We start from the raw sequence: 18,061 nt of genomic DNA, 5'->3' as shown, positions 1-18,061 counted from the left end.
TTGAGTGGGCCTTTCACCTCCCACACAACAGAGGGGCATCCTCAGCCTGCTTGGCAGTGGGCAGGCAGGACTGATGCCAGGGTGTCCTCTGAGGAGAGGGGAGGGTTTTGCTCACGGGACCTCTCCCTTCAAATCTCAGCTCTGTGCAACACCCGCAGAGTAGCCACAGAGAGAGTGGCCGAGGGGACTTGGGGCACTTTGGGATGGCTTGAGGAAGTCCAACAAGACTTCGAGAGGCCCTGGGGGATGTAGAGGAGCCTCAGGACTCCAAGAGGTGCTCCGGGTATAGAGGGAGGAGCAAGGCCTTCCACCCTTCCACCTCCCTCCCTCCCCCGCCGTGGAGGCTGGGGCGGGCCTGGCGCCCGAGGAGGAGGCGGTGTCCCTGGCTCCAGGCCCGCCGGTGCAGCAGGGCAGGGCTGCACCAGCAGGGGCGGGGCACGATGCCTGCTGTTATAAGAGACAGCCAGGGCACCCAGGCAATGAGCTATCAGCTCGGCTTAGCAGCAGGACGCTGGTAACAAGCACTCCCTGCTCCGGTCCAGCCTGTGCACGGGGCTGCCTGCCATTGTCATCGCCGCACTGCCGCTATGGTCTCCGCACTCACTGCCTGGTGCTCTGTCGCTCTCGCCTTGCTCGTGGCCCTGCACGAAGGTGAGCTGCCCTGCCCTCACCTGCCGCTGCAGCCCCTGGGTCTGTCTGTCACTGTCTCTCCCAGGGCCGAGGTGCCCCCCAACCCAGCTGGGGGCATGCCAGGGCGGCCGCAGTGGCGGTGGCGGGGGTGGGCTCTGCAAGTGCAGAGATGCCACAGGCACAGGCCAGCTGCTGGCTCTTCCCACTTGGCTGCTGGGGCTTCCCCAGGCTGGCCCGGAACTCCTGAGCAGTGAGACTGCCAACTTCCTCGATTGTGCAAGAGGAGGGGCCCAGCGGGTCCTGCATCCCAGGTCTCACCAGGCCTGTGGCCCACCTCTCCACCTCTCTCTACCTCCTGTGCATGCAGGGAAGAGCCTGGCTGCTGCCACCCGGGAGCAGCCAGCACCCTCACTCCTGGTCCCAGGCAACCACCTGCGGCTTCGCCGTTGCTCCTGCAGCTCCTGGATGGACAAGGAGTGTGTCTACTTCTGCCACCTGGACATCATCTGGGTGAACACTCCTGGGTGAGCATCTTTGGGGATCCAATGGGGGCTACGAGAGGCAGGGGGCCAGGGTGGGGGCTACTGGCATTCTGGGGAACCTCTGGCATGTCCAGCTCTCCCTGGGCCTCCAGATGATGAGCACTGGGCTAATATCGATAGTTACCAGTTATTGTTTCAACTCCCATGTGGGGCCACCTCAGCCATATAGGGGGCTGTCTCTTGAGAATTCTCACAAAAGCCTGGCAAGAAAGTATTGGCTCCATTTTCCAGATCAGGGTACTGCAGATCACACAGGAAGGAGTAAGTGGCAGGCTCCATCCTCGGTCCATGGATGCCAGAGCTCACACCCTCTCTGCCATGCCGCCTCTGCATGATCTTCCAGGAATAACGCGATTAATGACAGTGCCATGTCTTGACTGTGCCAGGCCCTGTGCCAAGCACTGCACGTGCATCATCAGCTCATGGGCCCCCATCCTTCCCATGAGGCAGGCACCGCTGTTTTCCCCAAATGACAGATGAGAAGCCTGCCCTGGGTTACCTGGCGGAGCCCAGCAGGGATCCCAGCCCTGTCTGTTCCTCATGCACCCGTGCTGCCTCCAGGCCACTGCATACCTCAAGTTGAAGATTCTGTGTTTGTATTTTTTTTTTTCCGTTCCCCAAATTGCAAAAGACAAGAGAAGCCTGGCACGTAAGCGCGTGTGGAGCTAATCCGCATCCAAATACTCACTAAGGGCGGGAACCCTGCCAGTCCTTGCGTGCTGGGTCTACCTGGAGTCTTTACAACTCCAACCACACCATCTAAAATTAGCTCTGTCACCTGAAGGTGCTCGTCCAACCGGCCAGGGGGCCCTCAGCCCTGGCCCTGGCCTGCCTTCCTCAGACGCTGAAATCGATTAATCTGAAATCAATCCTACTTGAACACACACACACTCACACACACACACACACACACCATTTTTAAGTCAAAGCTCTAAGACACATTTGTTAGCCCCCCAGGTAAATAGTGACCTGGTGGGGCAGCTTAGCTGTGAGACTGTGTTTCCTTCTGTGAGACAGCAGCATGTCTTCCTTTCCTCCAGGGCTAGCTGAGAGCCTTCTTTGAGAACCGGGAGACCAGCCTGGCTCCATCACTTCGAGTTCCTGTCTGGGAGGGGAGAGGGGCTGGGAGGACTCCCCAGTTCCTGACTTTCGGTGGGACCACAAATTCCACCCCCTTCCTGGCCATGCTGGGAGCTTTCACTGAGCTGAGCCAGGGTACAGAGGCCCAGAGAGGGTAGGGGTCTTGTCCAGGGCCACCAGGCACTTGTGGAGGAGCCTGTAACTTAAGTGGTGGAACTCCTTGAGGTCAGGGGCTGGTCACCTTTTATTGCTACTCTGGTGGCATGGGTGGCTGTCCCAGTATGCAGTGTGGACAGTCCCTGCTCACCAGGTGGTCATGGTTTATCTAATATCTCTCTCTCTCTCTCTCTCTCTCTTTCTTTTTTCTCCCCCCCCTCCCCACCCCACACCACTACCTTGCTGGCTGCCCGCCCACAGACAGACAGCTCCTTACGGCCTGGGAAACCCGCCAAGACGCCGGCGCCGCTCCCTGCCAAGGCGCTGTGAGTGCTCCAGTGCCAGGGACCCTGCCTGTGCCACCTTCTGCCATCAAAGGCCCTGGTAGGTGCGCATCCAGCCTGCAGGGGCTGGGGGTGGCTGCTGGCCTGGACCCGCCCTGGGGACCAGGGTATCTGGGAGGCAAGCAAAGGGGCAGACTGGCTAGTGGAGGTAAGCAGGATCCCAGGGCCCAGAGGCTTCCCTGGGTCCGTGGGCAGCCTCCCCTCCTTCAGGGAACCAGTCAGCCCTGAGTCCTTCCCACTGCCCAGCTCTGGGGGCTTCTGAAAGCACTCATGTCCTCACTCCTGGCAGAAGGGATTCTCTCCAGGTGACAACTGAGGCAGCACAGGCCCAGAAAGGGGACACGACTTGTTCCTGTCAGGCCATACAGCTAATCAGAAGAGCTGGGCCTTCAGCCTTTGTCTGTGTGGGCTGACAAGTCCCACTAGGCTCTGGATTCCAACCTGAGGCCCAGGGAACTTCAGAGCTTGCTCAGAGGAGAAATAACATTTGGTGTTGAGAGGCCATGGCATCATGCCAGTGTTGTCACAGAGCTGCTGGGGGCCTTTGCCTAGTCTCAACTTCTCTGGGCCTCAGTTTTCCCATCTGTAAAGAGGGTGGGAGATTTTGTTCCTTCCTTCCTCCACATGGAGCATTTGGGAAAGCAAAAACTGGCTTCAAAGTCCCAAGCTCCAGGCCACTGCATACCTCAAGTTGAAGATTCTGTGTTTATGTTTCTTTTCTCTCCAATTCCCATGATGGTTTACAAGAAACTCCTCCTCTGGTGCTCAAGCTGTGGCTCCGCCTCTGCCTTGGTTTCCCCTGCAGCTGCAGGTGGCCAGATTCTGGGAAGGCCAGCCACCCAGCTGCCTCTTTCTGAGGCTGAGAACAGATTCCTGGGAGCTCAGTTTTCCTTGGTCCCCACCCTGCCTGGGAAAGGAAGGATGCCAGGTGTACAGGGTGGAAATGGATCTGCTCCTGAGGGCGGGTGGGGGTTGAGTGGGGGCTGGGCTGGGCCTGCAGCCAAGTGGCTTCAGAGCCCTGGGCAGCCCCTCACTTGGGCCCTAATACTGTTCATTCAGGACTGAAGCTGTGGCAGTCCCAAGCAGCGAGTCCTCTGGAGATGTGTTCCAGACTGGCAAGACATGGGCCACTGCAGGAGAGCTCCTCCAGAGGCTGAGGTGAGGGCACCTGCACAGGTGGAGCACCTTCTTTATGTCTTTCACCTTTCTCTTATTCTCCATGTCAGGCAGGACTGGATCCTCACTGGGCAGCCCAGAGAACTGAGGCTCAGAGAGGTGCAGCCACTTGCCCAAAGTCAAACAGCAGTCAGTAGCATCTGGCTGACCCCAGAGTCTATGCTCTTAACCTTTACGCTATTTGTTACCACCAGGCCTGGAAGTGGACTTTTCTAGAGGGCTTGAGGGCTCATGACTAGGAAGGACTGCGGTTGTTTGTTCAGACTGCGTCTGAATTGAGCATCTCTCACACGCTGGGGTCGAGAGGGGCCAGCTGCCCAGCCTGCTCCCTCCTCACTGTCCAGACTAGATCTCCTTCCTGGTGTCCTCAGCTTGAGGCTTGGCACACAGGAGGTGCCCTTGAATGTTTGTCTAGCCAAACTGACAAAAGAACAAAAATAGCTGGACATGCAGCAGAGTGACTAGAGAAGCAGCCTGTAGAGCAGGGACTACCTGATTTGAACCCCAGACCTGCCACAAACAAGCTGTGTGACCTTGGGCTTGTCACTCAACTTCTCTGTGCATCAGGTTCCTGTTTTTAAAACAGGGAAATAGCGCCATCCATCCCATGGGGGTGTGGAGAAGTTAGATGAGTAGACATACATGAAGTGTATCGAGTAGGACCTGGTGCCCATGGAAGCTGTGGGGCTGGTAGCCTTTCCTACCTCTGTCACTGAGGGCTTCTTGGAGCTGACTAGTGCTAGGGCCCAGCTCAGCCCCTCAGGGGTCCCCATCCTTGATGGGAGGCAAACAAATAGGAGAAAAAGCAGGATGGTGGGATGGCTTCCCAAGACCCACTGTCTGAAGATGAAAAAAATCAGGATAAGACTTTCTTTGCAAGAGCACAGCACTTCATAGTGTACAAAGAGCTTGTTTTGCCAAGCTTGAAATCATGCTCACAGCAGTTCAGGCCGAGAAAGGGGCTCCAAGAGGTTGACACCCCTGCCTGAGTCCACATGGCTGGGAACAGAAGCCAGCCTCTTAGAACTCTTTGAGCCAGGAAGTGGCTATCTAGAGGGCGCCAGGGTCTCAGCCTTTGTTCAAAGGGCAAAGAATAGGTTGAGTCTTAGTAGGGTAGTTTGGGTGAGGGGAGGGGAACAGCCTGAAGGAAGGGCATGAGGGTGGAAGTGGGAAGGCAGACCATGGGACATGCACCAGCCGTCCAGTCATTCCAGCCACATTTGATTTTGAACATCAGTTTTGTCAAAGCTCCCGTGGACAGAGAAGCTTCTAGGCTGCCCTTGATATGCAGACTTTGTTTTTAGGCTGTGGCCACCCCCTGACCCCACAGCAGCTATTACCCTCAGGACCCAAGGAAAGTCTCTAGCCCCCATGATCCCTGCCTCTCATGGCAGCTCTTGGACAATCCATATCTCTTGAGATGCCAGGTTGAACGGTCAATTCCTCGATTCCCAGGGACATTTCTGCAGCCAAGATCCACTTTGCCAGACAACAGCAGGAGGTGCGGAGGGAGCCCAGGCCCACAAACTCCAGGTGGAGGAAGAGATAGCATTGCGAGCTGGAGGAACGCTGGGAAGGAAGCCATGTGGAGACAGAAGTCGGACAGCCCAGGGCTCTTGGGAGACCCTCTGCCTGCTTCCTGGGCCAGGACCTTGGTCCCAGCCAGCTGGACCCGTTTGGAGGGACTGGCACAAGCTCTGGCCTCCTCGCCCTGGTGAGGGAGACTCCCCCAAGGCAGCTCTGTGTCCTTACACTGCCCAAGAAAGCCCTCAGCCTCCAACTGCAGAGCAGCCTCCTGGCACTGGCTGCTGGCCCACAGCCCCTCTGAAAGGAACTGCGTGGGGAGTACACTAACCTGGAGGCCATATCCTCAGCAGTGTCCTGTCTGTTGGGCTACAAACCAGGAGCAACCATGCAGCAGTGGACACTCGTGCCTAAGCCAGCTCTGGAGGCTGGATGGGTCCCCCCAGGACTGGCATCCTGGCTGGTCCCCCATCTGTCCTCTCCAGCTGTCCTTCTCTAGAATCCTGGTACCATCACGCCCTCAGGACACTCCTGGTGAGAAGGGCCTGCTCTGCTTCACCCATCATCTGTATATAACTTATTTGCTCTAAAAACTTTGGGAATCCCAATTATTTATTTTAATGCTTTTTTTTTTTTTTTTTTTTAGACTCTCAATTATTTACCTGCAAACCTGTGTTTGTAATAAATGATGAAATGGTGCTCTGGTATTTTGTCTTGGGGGTGGGAGGCTTCTCTCAGGATAGGGATGCTTAGAAATTAGGGAGACACAGGAAGGGGAAGAAAGGGCCCAGGGTGGGTGGCCAGAGCCCCAGGTTCTGTTCTACTCCTGCCCTTGCTGGGCATCTCCGGCTGCTCACCTGCCCTCTCTGGGCTTCTGCCTGTCATGTGCCTACACAGCCATCTTCAGCTGTGACATCAGGATTGCAGGACTTGCATTCCCACCAGGTCAGTAACCAATGGCCAGCCCTTCTCAAGAGCATGTTTAGAAGAAGCCAAGACTGAGGGTGCAGAGACCCACTTCTACTCCAGCTACCCCATCCTGCCAGGGGCTGACTGCCAGGCCCAGAGCATATGTGTCCAGTGAGGGATGGGCCAGTTGGACTCCAGGGCTGTGTGCAGCCTGGTGGTCAGGAATGGGTGCTGTGGTGGAGCCACAACCTAGCCCTGGCCTTGCCCCTCACCTTGGGCCTTCAGAGGGGCCCCGCCTGGGTAGTGGTCGACACTTCTCTGACTGAAGAAACCCAGGGCTCTAGCACTGGGTTCACCAATCCTGCCAGAGCCTAAGAAGCATCCCACCTGGGTCCCAAGGAAAGCTTGCAGCCAGGGCCACTCATGCTGGCAGCTGCCTGGACTCACTGCCTCCTTTTCTAGCAAGTCCCCCTGCGAGCCAGCCGTGCCCTCTTCCCATGGCTGGCCTGTGCTGGGAGTGGCAGTCTGGGGCCCGAGCCAGCTCCCAGGAAATATTAATGACCTGAGCGATAATTCACACACTGCTCCAATCCTGCCTTGTCCACATGGCCAGCCCTGACTCCCTCACGGAAGAATAACATGTTGACATGTATTGAGCTCCTATTGCATACTGGCACTTTATCTAGATTGATTCATTTCATCCTCATAACGACCCTGTAGATACTTTTATTATTATCCCCCCTTTTACAGTTGAGAAAACTGATGCACAGAGAAGGCAAGTTGACTATCCTCAGGTCACACAGCAAGTAAGTGGTGGCATCAGGATTGGAACCCAGGTGTCCTGGCTCCAAAGTCTGTAATATGTACATGTGGATTGAATTCATGGATCACCACTGCAGTGTGACCTTGAACAAATCTCTTTCTCTATCTGAGCCTCAGGTTTTTCATCTGGAAAGTGGGAAACAATAATCCCTAGGGCTGTTGTGAGCAATAAACAGATAAGTTACAGTGCCAGGCTCAGCCCAGGGCCTGATTAGAGGCAGAGGCTGATTGTCAGCTGTCAACAGTGGTTACGAAATGAAGGGACAGGCACAGAGCCAAAGGACCTGAGGGGCCACAGAGATCGGGGTTGGCTGGGCTGGAAATGGGTGGTCGGAGAAAGACGCCTGGACAAAGGTGGTATTCCTGTATCCTCAAAAGATAAGTGAGACTGGAAGAAATAGAAAGAACATAGGCAGGGGAACAGCAAAGGTGAGGGTGTGGGAGTGGGGGTGACAAAGGAGGTGCCTATGGAGGACCCGTGTGCAGCTGGAGCATGGCAAGGGGACACCAGCAGGAGATGAAGCTGAGTTATGGAGCCCGCACATTTTCTTGTGAGCCATGGGGAGGCACAAAAGGTCTGTGAGCGGGGGGGACCTGGTCAGAGCTGGGCTTTGGAAATATGCCCCCAGAGGGCTGGTCAGGGCTGAGAGTGAATGAGAAGACAGGTGACAGGAAGCGGGGTCACCACCAGCCCTTAGGGGTCCATGGTGCATCCTGAGAGGAGAGGGCTGGTGTCATGGGGTTGGCCCAGCCACTTACTGCAACCACTGCCCAGCGTCAGAGCACACCTCTCAAATTTCAGCTGAGCCTGATACCAGGAGAACCTCCCTCTCCAGCATCACAGCATCCCATTCAAAATGACACTGCCTCCTTGAAAACCCTAAAGAGACAGCCAGTGGCCCAGCCAGGCATCCGGGTAGGGCAGCCCCAGGGCCGCAGCTGCAATGCAGGCCTGGCCAAGGCATGAGGGAATCCTGCTAGAGGGTGTATTGGAGGCCCAGGGAAGCAGGCTTTCGCTGCCCTTGGCTCAGACCCTAGTGACCCTGGCCAGGGTTCAGAGATCAGTGACCCAAATGATTGAGCCACACAGCTGATGAAAAGAAGGAGAGGAGGCCCAGGAGGCAGGGACAGGCTGCAGTCCCTTAGATCCTTAGTCCTGGGAAATGGGGGCCTCTGACTTGGGCCCCGCACTTTAGGGGACTCTGCTGTGGCCCTTGTCCAGCCATACCTCTCTCCACAGGATAAGAAGTTTGCAGGACCAATGGGTCATGTGTGTCTGAGGTCTGTGCCTGTTTCTAGACCAAACCCCATGTAACTGGGTCCCCAGCAGTGTGGGAAAAGGTGGGCTAGAGTTTGGGAAGAAGCAGAGAAAATTTTTGAGGAGCAGTTGCCAGGTTGAATGGAACCTTGGGATGAAAGTCATGTAAATTTTAGGAAATTCGAGTTTTGTGGGACAAAATCTCCCCTTTTCCAACTTTTCAGTAAATGCTTAACAGGTTTTTTTTCAAAGCTTTTTGAGTCAAATTTGTTTTCCTTTTGACTGGAACACTAGGCAGAGATAGGCCAGAAGGGGGCACAGGATGACCCAGACTTATTCGGGTTCCATGCACAGGAGGAAGCGGAGGCAGAGAATAGTTGGGGCCTTGTCCGGGACCAGCGAAGCTGCAGACTAGAGAATGGGCCCTGTGCTGCCTCTGCCCAGCCTCGGTCAGGAAACAGCCCTAGGGAATTTCTCTCTCTCTCTCTCTCTCTCTCTCTCTTTCTCTCTCTCTCATTGCAAGTAGAGTCTAGGGAGCTGAGTTGTCATTTCAGAAAAGTCATTTGCCTATCAGAGTAATAAATTATTGGAATATGGTCATCCATTCATTCAACAATTATGAATAATCACCACTGGGAGACTTTTGTAAGCAAGGCAGACACAGCCTCTGCCCTCACAGGCCAAGAGGAGAACCATTCAAGAAAAGACTGCTAAATATTCACACAGAAATAACAGCTAACATTTATTGAGCACTTACTAGCTGCTTTCCACATATTAACTCCTTGGTGCTTTGTAGCAGCCTTGTGCAGCACGTTCTATCATTTTTCAAAAAATATTTATAGATACATATTTTTTTATTTATATTTTAATTTTTTTATTTATATACAGTATAGTTGATTTTCATGTCCCTTTACCAATCCCACCTTTTCCTCCCTCCCTCTCCGCCTCCCCCCATCAGCCTCATATCTGTTCACTTGTCTTAACAAAATCAAGGAATTGTGATTCTTGTGCCTTCTTTCCCCACCCCCCACCCCCGTTCGTTTATTTATTTATTTTTATTAGCTCCCACAAATAAGGGAGAACATGAGGTATTTCTCTTTCTGTGCCTGGCTTATTTCACTTAACATAATTCTCTCTATTCCCGTTCAACAGAAGAGGTATCTGAAGCCCAGAGCAATTAAGTAACTTGCTCAAAGTCGCACAGCTAGCAGGTGGCTAAGCTGGGATTTATCCCCCAGGCTCCTGCCTTCTAAATGAACGTACCTCTCTGAAAGGTCACATCCACACTGCGATGTAGCCTTTGGGGAGGGGAAGCCCGGGGTGGCTTCCTGAAGGAAGTGGTGTCTAGGCCAAGCTCTGGAGGAGTCAGTCAGGTGAAGAAGGTGGAGAAGAGGCTTCCGGGCAGAGGGAACAGCACAGGGAAGGCTTCCTTCCTCATAGAAAGGGAGTAAGAGAAGGAGGGGGGCTGAGGAAGGCTGGAGGGGGCAGGCGGGAATGGGCAGTGTCCTCCTGAGCACCAGATCAAGCCCTGAGCACCTGGCATGGGGAGTGGAAGGGTGCTCTAGGCAGGGGAGACCTACAGCACCTGTCACCCCCCACCACAGCCTCAGAAACCGTCTCCCAGGAGGACACCACCATGCCTGAAATGCCCCCCCTTAGTGCTCCGTGCCCCTGGAAACCACACTCGCTGCCCACAGGCGTCTCACGGGCAGGCAGGGGAGACAGCAAGAGCAAAGGGAAGGGACAGGAGGGGGAACACTATGAACAGGCCTCGCAGCTGCTGCAGGGGTGGGGGAGTTGGAGGATGGGCAGGGTTTGCACATGCTGGGATGAGGGAAAGGACATTGCAGTGGAGGGAATGGTGTGAGGCATGTCTGGCCAGAGCATGGAAGAGTCCAGAGAGAGGCAGCCGGCCTGATTGGCAGGGGCCAGACTGGGAATAGCGTCCAAGGCCAGAAACTTGAACTTCAGAGATGGGGAGCCAGTGAAGGTTGCTGAGCAAGGGAGAGCCAGGACGGGAGCTGGCCTGGAGCTTCTGGCTTATCATTGGCCCCTCCCTGGCCAGTGCTTCCAGCTCACAAGGGCCTTCCCAGCCTCTCTCAGGGAGAGCAGCATGTGGGCCTCGCCTTGGCCTGCCAGGGATGTGAGCCAAGAGCCCTCGGCAGCTCAGAAGGGGGCCGTGTGCGGGCCCGCTGGGAGCGCTGGAAGAGGAATGCAGCCTAATTAATTCTCCGCAGCTCACAGGGCCTCGCCTTGTGGGAGCAGCTGCCAGGACAGGCTTGCCAGGATGCCACTGGCCCAGCCTGTCGATCACTCGGTGCAGAAGGCAGCAAGAGGGACTGCAGGCAGGGAGATGGGGGACAGGGCCTCAGGGGCCAGGCACACAAGTGTCCTCCAACCCCTTCACAGCTCATAAAACAGTAAGAGTAACAGTAGGAGCCAACAGGCCTTAGGGCTCTCGGGGTGCCAGGCCCTGTTGCAAGTACACTGTACTCACTTCTCTAATCCTTGAGAGGACCAGTGAGGTGAGTAGTATTATCACCATTTTGCAGATGAAGAAACTGAGGCTCAGAGAGGTACACTTCCCTGCCCAGGGTAATGCAATCAGAAAGCACAAGCAGGGCAGCTGGGATTTGGACCCAGTAAGTCTGGGCCCCAAGAGTATATTCATCATCACCACCATGCTGGGCTGGCTCAACAAGGGAAACTGAGGCCCTGGGGAGGAGGTATGCCTTTCCCAAGGAAAGTCTGCTAAAAAGGGGCCTGGGGCTACTAGATGGTGTAAGGACCTGCCAGGGGGAAAGGCCACACCTCTGGCCTCTGCTTGAATTGCAGAGGTTATCCCTGCAGGTCACCTTGAGGGACATGTAGCTTACTACCCCCAGGCAGGTCCGGCTGCAGGAAGCAATCCTGTCTCTTTAGGGTCTGTTTTTGTTCAGTAAGGCATTATTTTACAACACTTTCATGGCTTTATTTTTTTATTTACAAATCCATTTTTCTCCCACCTTGGCCCTGTCCCAGAAGCACAGTAACAGCACCACCAGCTGGGTCTCATGCTGACCTGCCTACGCTCAGAGACTCCTCCCAACAACCCGATTACCTCTTCCACAGGTGGGACACAGAGGCCAACAGAGTCAGAGTGGTGCAGGGATGGGCTGGACAAGGCCCGACAACTAGAAAGTGGCAGAGCCAAGACAGGCACCCAGACAGCCGACCAGTAGGAGAGCAGAACAGGCATGTCAGGTTCCCTGTCTGAGCCTCAGTTTCCTCATCTGCCATATGGGATGAGAGGCCCCACCTTACAGGGTTGTCCTGGAGTTCATTAATAATAGCTGACTCTAAAGGCACTTAATATGTGTCAGATACTGTCCTAACTACTTTATTTAATTTAACAAGACCTGCCTCCTCTGGGCCTCCACCTAGTAAATAACGGGGCAAGAAAACTTAACACTTTCTATTTAATTGTAAAGGTAATATATAGTATATGAACAAAAGCTATGGCCAAAAAAATGTAAAGAGTAAAAAGTAAGTCTCCCTGCCAACCCACTCCAAAAGTAGGGTATGTGACCTTTTTCTATGGATTCGGATATATATTTTATATCTAACTTTTTAAGTGGTATTTTCAAATAATAAATGGAAACATAAATCTCACTCTTCTGGGACTTGCTTTCCTCACACCGTGGCACTCATTCCAGACCTGCATCTACCTCAGACTTTGTTTTTTTTTTTTTAAAAGATGACCGGTAAGGGGATCTTAACCCTTGACTTGGTGTTGTCAGCACAATGCTCACCCAGTGAGCTAACCAGCCATCCGTATATGGGATCTGAACCCGTGGCCCTGGTGTTATCAGCACCGCACTCTCCTGAGTGAGCCACAGGCCGGCCCCTTCAGACTTGGTTTTAACAGCTCCGTGGTAATCCACGTGGACAAGCCATTGTTTATTTAATCATTTGCCTCTGATGCCATTTGGTTGGCCTCCGTTTACTGTTTTTATAAATATGCTGCAGTAAACACCTTGTTTATACATCTTTATCTGCAGAGGACAGATAGTTAAAAATGAAATCACTGGGTCGAAGGACATGCACATTTTAAATATTCTGCCAGAAAACGGGGTTCCAATTTGCACTCCTACTGCCACTGGGCATGAGGGTCCATTTCCTCGCATCCCTTCCAGCACTGGGTTTGACTGATCTCTTATTGTTTGCTGATCTGGTAGGAAAAGCACTTCTTAACATGGAATCTGATGTGTACAGAGATAAGCCTGGTTGGCTTCTGGTTGAAGATGGTGATGGTGGTGGAGACCCACCAATGTCCCACTTTCTCCCCAGTTGGTGCAGAGGATCCCTCTGGTGTAGAGGATCCCTCTGGTATTTTCCAGTGGTAGCATTTAGGATCCCGTTCAGCTGCAGGTCTGTCCCTCTCAGCCTCTCCAGTCCCTTCCCTGGGGTTTGGCCCCCGGGGAGCTTGGGCCTGTAAGAGGAACTGGCCAGTCTCCTTCCTCAGCAGACTACCTACGTCTCCCCATAATAAATGTGCCATTTAGCAGGAACATTATAGGGACAGCATCTTCATCTGAAAGCATGTGCAATAGGGGGACTTTAGGCAGCTGAACCTTTTGAAGAGGGGGGACTGCGGTATCTTAGTTACCTCTCAGCCTGTGGTTCAGACTGGCTTTTCACAGAAGGCTGAATCTGGCCTTGATTCTACCTGGGCCTTGCTGTGTAGATCCAGGCAGGCACTGTCCCTTCTGGGCTCTGGCCTCCAGGCTTGGCCGCCAGTCTGGAGATAACCCTCCCAGGGAGCAGGTGCAGAATCTGTCCCCTCTGGGGACTTCATAGTACCAGCTCATTCATTACCCCCAGGGTGGGAGGAGGGCTCTTCCTGGGAGGTGGCAGACTGGGGGCAAGGGAGGGCAGAGGAAGTAAGGGCACCCTAGCCCCCTCAGGGCCAGGAATCTGAGGCTCCCTTCCTACAACTTTGATTTGGCAGTGTGAGCTTGGTACGCTGGAGCCCCACCTGGCTACTATGAGGCTGTGTATTTGCACTTATGTCGTTCATGTGTGAGCACACATGCACATAAGGGTATAGCTGTGTGTAAAATGTGTTCCTGCACGTGCATCTGGGGATACTTCTGCATATCTACAGGTTTGTGTCTCATGTGATGGTATTCAGGCACAACCTGCATATGTGATGTTCCTGTAGTGTACATGTGCAAGTTCATGTTGCCACGTACGTGTGTGTGACTGTGAGTGCCCCCAATGTGTGTGTCTTTGCCTGGTGGTGGCCACATGGAGTTGTGTGCACACATGTGTGTGAATGTGAGAGGATGCATGAGCACACCTGTGGGTTTTACATGAAAGTCTATGATAGCCAGTGTGCGGGTGCACATGAGTGACATGAGCTGTGTGTCTGAGTGTGTGTAAGAACACATGCAGGAAGTGAATACAAGTGCAGACTGTTGTGTGCACTGGGGGTACGCACACAGGCATGTGGACCTAGCGGGACTTGAGTGTGCATGTGGGCGTCACTATGTGGATGTTCTGTACTGAGACTCCACAGATGTGAACACACACAAGTGTGCATTTGCACAGGTGAAGGGCGGAACACCCCGGCAGTGCTACTTCAGGGTCTGTGAGACATAACGTTTCCTCCAGCCCCATCCCCACCTGGCCTGGACCTCTGTCCCCTACGCACACTGAGCAACAATATCACTGTATAAACTCTGAACGTGTTTTATTTACATGTAGACTAATTATTTGAGTAATTAGGAAGTCATTATAAACCTTATTTATTTTAAAAACAAACATGGCTATATCATAGATGCCAAATTCAGATGGAAATTGAACGAAAAGTGTGAAATTCAGTGGGGGGGGGTTCCCATCCCCAACTGCCAGGGGGTCTAGGATAAGAGCGTTCGGTGTTGTATAAGTGCATGCAGGGGTCAGGAAGGGAAGACGAGGGAGGAGCCAGAGTGGAGTCCCTGCCTCAGTTTCCCAGGCTGCCCAGCCCAGATCTCCATCACCTCCCCTCTGGCCCAGGTGGGGGTGGGGGCTGGTGTATCACACAGAGCCCTGGAGTCAGGAGGCTGCAGGCCAGCCCTGCTCTGACAGCGATGGGGCAAGGTTCCTCTCTCAGCGCCACTGCCTCGTCTGCAGCATCTGGGGCTTCCGTTGCCAGGAAGCTCACAACACAAGCTTCGACAGTGCCCACCTTTCTCTGCTCACCTTCCTCTCACCTTGAACAATTTCTACCCACACCCCGCCCCTGCCTGCACTGCCTTCTTGCCCCTCATAAACTTGTACTCACCTATCAAAGCCTACACCCAGCCACATGTCTGTCTGTCTTCCCAACTGGACTGTGAACCCCCTAGGGCAAGGACAGGCTTGGGGCATTCCAGGGTCCCCACAGCCCACCCCAGCTTGGCATGGCTTAAATATCAGTCACTATTTGATTTTAAAAATTGAAGGTAAAGAGGAAAGGAATGGGAAAGTAAGGGCTCTGTAAACAACAATGTTTGGTGCAGATAGCGCCGTTTAGTGGCCCCAGGCCAGGTGACTCAACCTGATCCTTGCCCGGGAGAAGGGAAGGGAAAGTGCCATTTATCAGTCTTATCACTTTTGATCCTGGCCACACGCCTGCCAATAAGCAGAATTTTTATTCCCGTTTTATAGAAATTGATCCTCAGAGAAGTTGAGTCAGAGACTCCAGGTCCGTCTCCAGGCTCTCTCTGCCCCAGACTGGCTCTGTCCTTTGGGCTGCCCACATCCTTTCAGCACTTAGCAGGTATCTGCGACTCTGCCCTAGGGCCTGCTGAAAGTGCCCAGAGGTCAGAGTTCGCACCCCTAGGAGTAGCCGCTGGTGGAGGATGAATCCATCTGGGTTGGAGGACACACGCCCCAGCTCCCTTACTCCCTGGTAGGGACAACTCAGGCTTGTTCTACACCATCTCCCAGGGGTCCCAGGTGGGGCTGGCCCCAGCTGCCCACCTGCTGCTCATTAACTTGCCTGTCTCACTTCCCCCATCCCTTGGGGCTTCCGGTTCTAGCCTGTTTACCCAAAACATAGGGGCAGCAGTTATGGGGACTATGTGTGCTGAAGTAGCCAAGAAACACTTGTCCCAAAGGGGCATCTGTCTCAGAGAGGACATGGGACTTGGTCAGGGTCAGGAGCAGCTCCATGGAGTTCTGGAGCACTCCCAAGGAGCCCTGGCAGGTGGGAGGCAGCCCAAGCTGCAGCCTGAGCTGTGCACGGCGCCAGGTCAGGCATGGGGCTGCACGTGCACCGAGGGAGTGAAGCCGTGGCACTGAGCACAGCAGCCCCCAGGAGGCAGAGCTTATCTCAGGCCCAAGTCCGCCCTCCTGCAGAAGTGCTCCCCAGATACCTATGCCCCAGCAGGTCCAGGGCAGACCCCGCCTGAAAAGCCCAGGCCCTCAGCCAGCCCTCTCCATCTCAGCCCTGCAGCCTGGATCCTTCTAGACAAAGCAAGGAGGCTGCCAGTGGTAGGGCCCTGGACATGAGTCTGAGCAGCTCAGTGGTCTTTGCTGGGCCTCAGTTTCCCATTTATAAAATAGTACAGGGCTTGGGTGGGGGTGAGGAAGTGAATGAAGTGATCTCAGCACCCCTTTGAGGGCTGGTGTCCTCCAGTGCTGCCAGTGATTTGCACACAAAACACCAGAGGTCGCATATTTTGCCCCTCATCCCTACACACATTCAGAAGAGGGTATTACTTAACCTGGACAAATAAAGTTCTGATGGTGAAAACTCAAGCCCTGGAAAAGACACAGCTTGATTCTGGTGGTTGGCCTTCCTTGTACCCCTCACATCACACCGTGTCAGCCCCAAGGCAGGAGGCCACATGAAGTAGGAAGAACACAGTTTTCAGAGCCAGACAAACTTGGGTTCAATTTCTGTGTGACTCAGAGAAGCTCCCTAACCTCTCTGTGCTTCAGCATCCTTGGCTGTTACATGGGCTGACAATGCCCCAGTGGTCCCAGATAAACATCTGCCATCTCCTTTAATCCTCAGTCAGGCAAGGAAGTGACTGCACTTCCCAGTGGACAGAAGATGCAACGGAGTCCCAGAGACGAGAGGCAGACGCTAAGTAACCCAGACCTGCTCAGGTGGGCACAGAGTGTTCTCGGACCTGTCTGGACCCCGCCCAGGGAACCCTGGATCCCTCAGCTCCAGCCAGCACCTAGGCTGGGTCATGCCATGTCCATTTAAGCCTTTCCCCTGCCTGGTCCGGCTCTGACCTTGGGCTCACCCTCTGCCCCTCTTCCTGCACCCAGCCCGTGCAGCAGCTGGGGCTGGGCCTACGGTATCAGCGCTGCTCTGGTATACATTTTGCCTGATATGCTGGAAGCTGGGCCAGGAGGTTAAAGGGACCACAGTCTGATCCTGCTCCCTTGAGAAGCTCTTGGACTCTCACAGCACCTGGGGTAAGCAGGCATGCCCCCGCCACAGCGGGGAAACTGAGGCCTGCCAACTTCAACCTGAAGAGGGAATCAGAGGCTTCCTTGATTACCCTAAGAGGGGATCAGAACAGCAGAAAGAGTGGGGTGGAAAGATAGGAAGAAGATGAAAAATGAAATCAAAGCAAACAATGGAGCAGCGGTTCCATTTCTAGATATGTTCACCCAAAAGATACACCCAGATGTGCTCACCAAGAAAATATGTACCAGAATGTTCATAGTAGCACCATTTGTAATAACCCTAAACTGGAAACTATCCAAAAGCACGGGAATAGCAGAAAGACTATGTGAAGTACAACTGCACAAAACCATACAGATAATCTCACAAACAAAAAGTACAAAACTAAATAGTACATGACTTAATATTCCATTTACATATAGTTTTAGTACAGGCAAAGCTAATCTATGGTGTTAGAAGTCAGGATGGTGGTTTCCCTAGGAAGGCAGCGACTGACAGCGGGTAGGAGAGGGCTTCTGGGGTGGTGGTCATGTTCCGTTTCTTGCTCTAGACGCAAGCTACATGCGTGTTTTCAGTGTGTGAAAATTCATTGAGCTACGTATTTATTTTTCGTACACTCTTCTATATGAATATTATGCTTTTGAACTTCAAACAACTTTTTTCGAACTTTAAACAAATGGAATCTTATGGTATTCATTCTTTTGGGTCTGGCTTCTTTTGCACAATGTTTTAGTTTTGAGACTCATCCGTGTTGTTGCAAGTAACAGAAGGTTCTTTTGTTCTCATTGCTGTATAGTATTCTATTGCATGAATATACCACAGTTTGTTTATCTATTCTACTCTTGATGGAAGTTGGGCTGTTTGTGATTTGGAGCTATTACAAATAGGGCCAATTTGAACATTTTTTCACCTGTCTTTTGGTGAACATACGTATATATTTCTTTTTTTTTTTTTTTTTTTTTTTTTTAAAAAGATGACCGGTAAGGGGATCTTAACCCTTGACTTGGTGTTGTCAGCACCACGCTCACCCAGTGAGCAAACCGGCCATCCCTATATGGGATCCGAACCCGCGGCCTCGGCGCTCCCAGCGCCACACTCTCCCGAGTGAGCCACGGGCTCAGCCCCATACGTATATATTTCTGCTGGGAGTATACCTAGGAGTGAGGCTGCTGAGTCATAGGATCTACAT

General features: G+C 53.3%; 1 protein-coding gene across 2 annotated transcripts; it reads left to right on the top strand.

Moving 5' to 3' along the window:
• The first annotated feature begins 587 nt into the window (after positions 1-587).
• On the top strand, positions 588-5,477 carry EDN2 (endothelin 2). Of its 2 annotated transcripts, XM_063107018.1 has the most exons (5): positions 588-651; positions 998-1,154; positions 2,670-2,792; positions 3,812-3,910; positions 5,384-5,477. In XM_063107018.1, exons 1-5 carry the CDS (start codon positions 588-590, stop codon positions 5,475-5,477), a joined length of 537 nt encoding a protein of 178 aa, XP_062963088.1. The 2 variants fall into 2 exon arrangements, with proteins under 2 accessions (XP_062963088.1, XP_062963090.1); XM_063107020.1 differs by lacking the exon at positions 3,812-3,910.
• Positions 5,478-18,061: the final 12,584 nt, after the last annotated feature.

This window comes from Cynocephalus volans, chromosome 8, assembly GCF_027409185.1.
Source record: "Cynocephalus volans isolate mCynVol1 chromosome 8, mCynVol1.pri, whole genome shotgun sequence".
Taxonomy (NCBI): domain Eukaryota; kingdom Metazoa; phylum Chordata; class Mammalia; order Dermoptera; family Cynocephalidae; genus Cynocephalus; species Cynocephalus volans.
The sequence above is the reverse complement of the archived record's forward strand: the minus strand, read 5'-3'. Positions and strand labels throughout refer to the sequence as shown.

What these genes read in the sequence shown, in the direction of transcription:
- EDN2 (XM_063107018.1), top strand. Translation starts at nt 588, where the DNA reads ATGGTCTCCGCACTCACTGCCTGGTGCTCTGTCGCTCTCGCCTTGCTC. An exon ending in TTCTGCCATCAAAGGCCCTG is followed by an intron (nt 2,793 to 3,811) that starts GTAGGTGCGCAT and finishes CTGTTCATTCAG; the next exon opens with GACTGAAGCTGTGGCAGTCC. An exon ending in GAGCTCCTCCAGAGGCTGAG is followed by an intron (nt 3,911 to 5,383) that starts GTGAGGGCACCT and finishes CTCGATTCCCAG; the next exon opens with GGACATTTCTGCAGCCAAGA.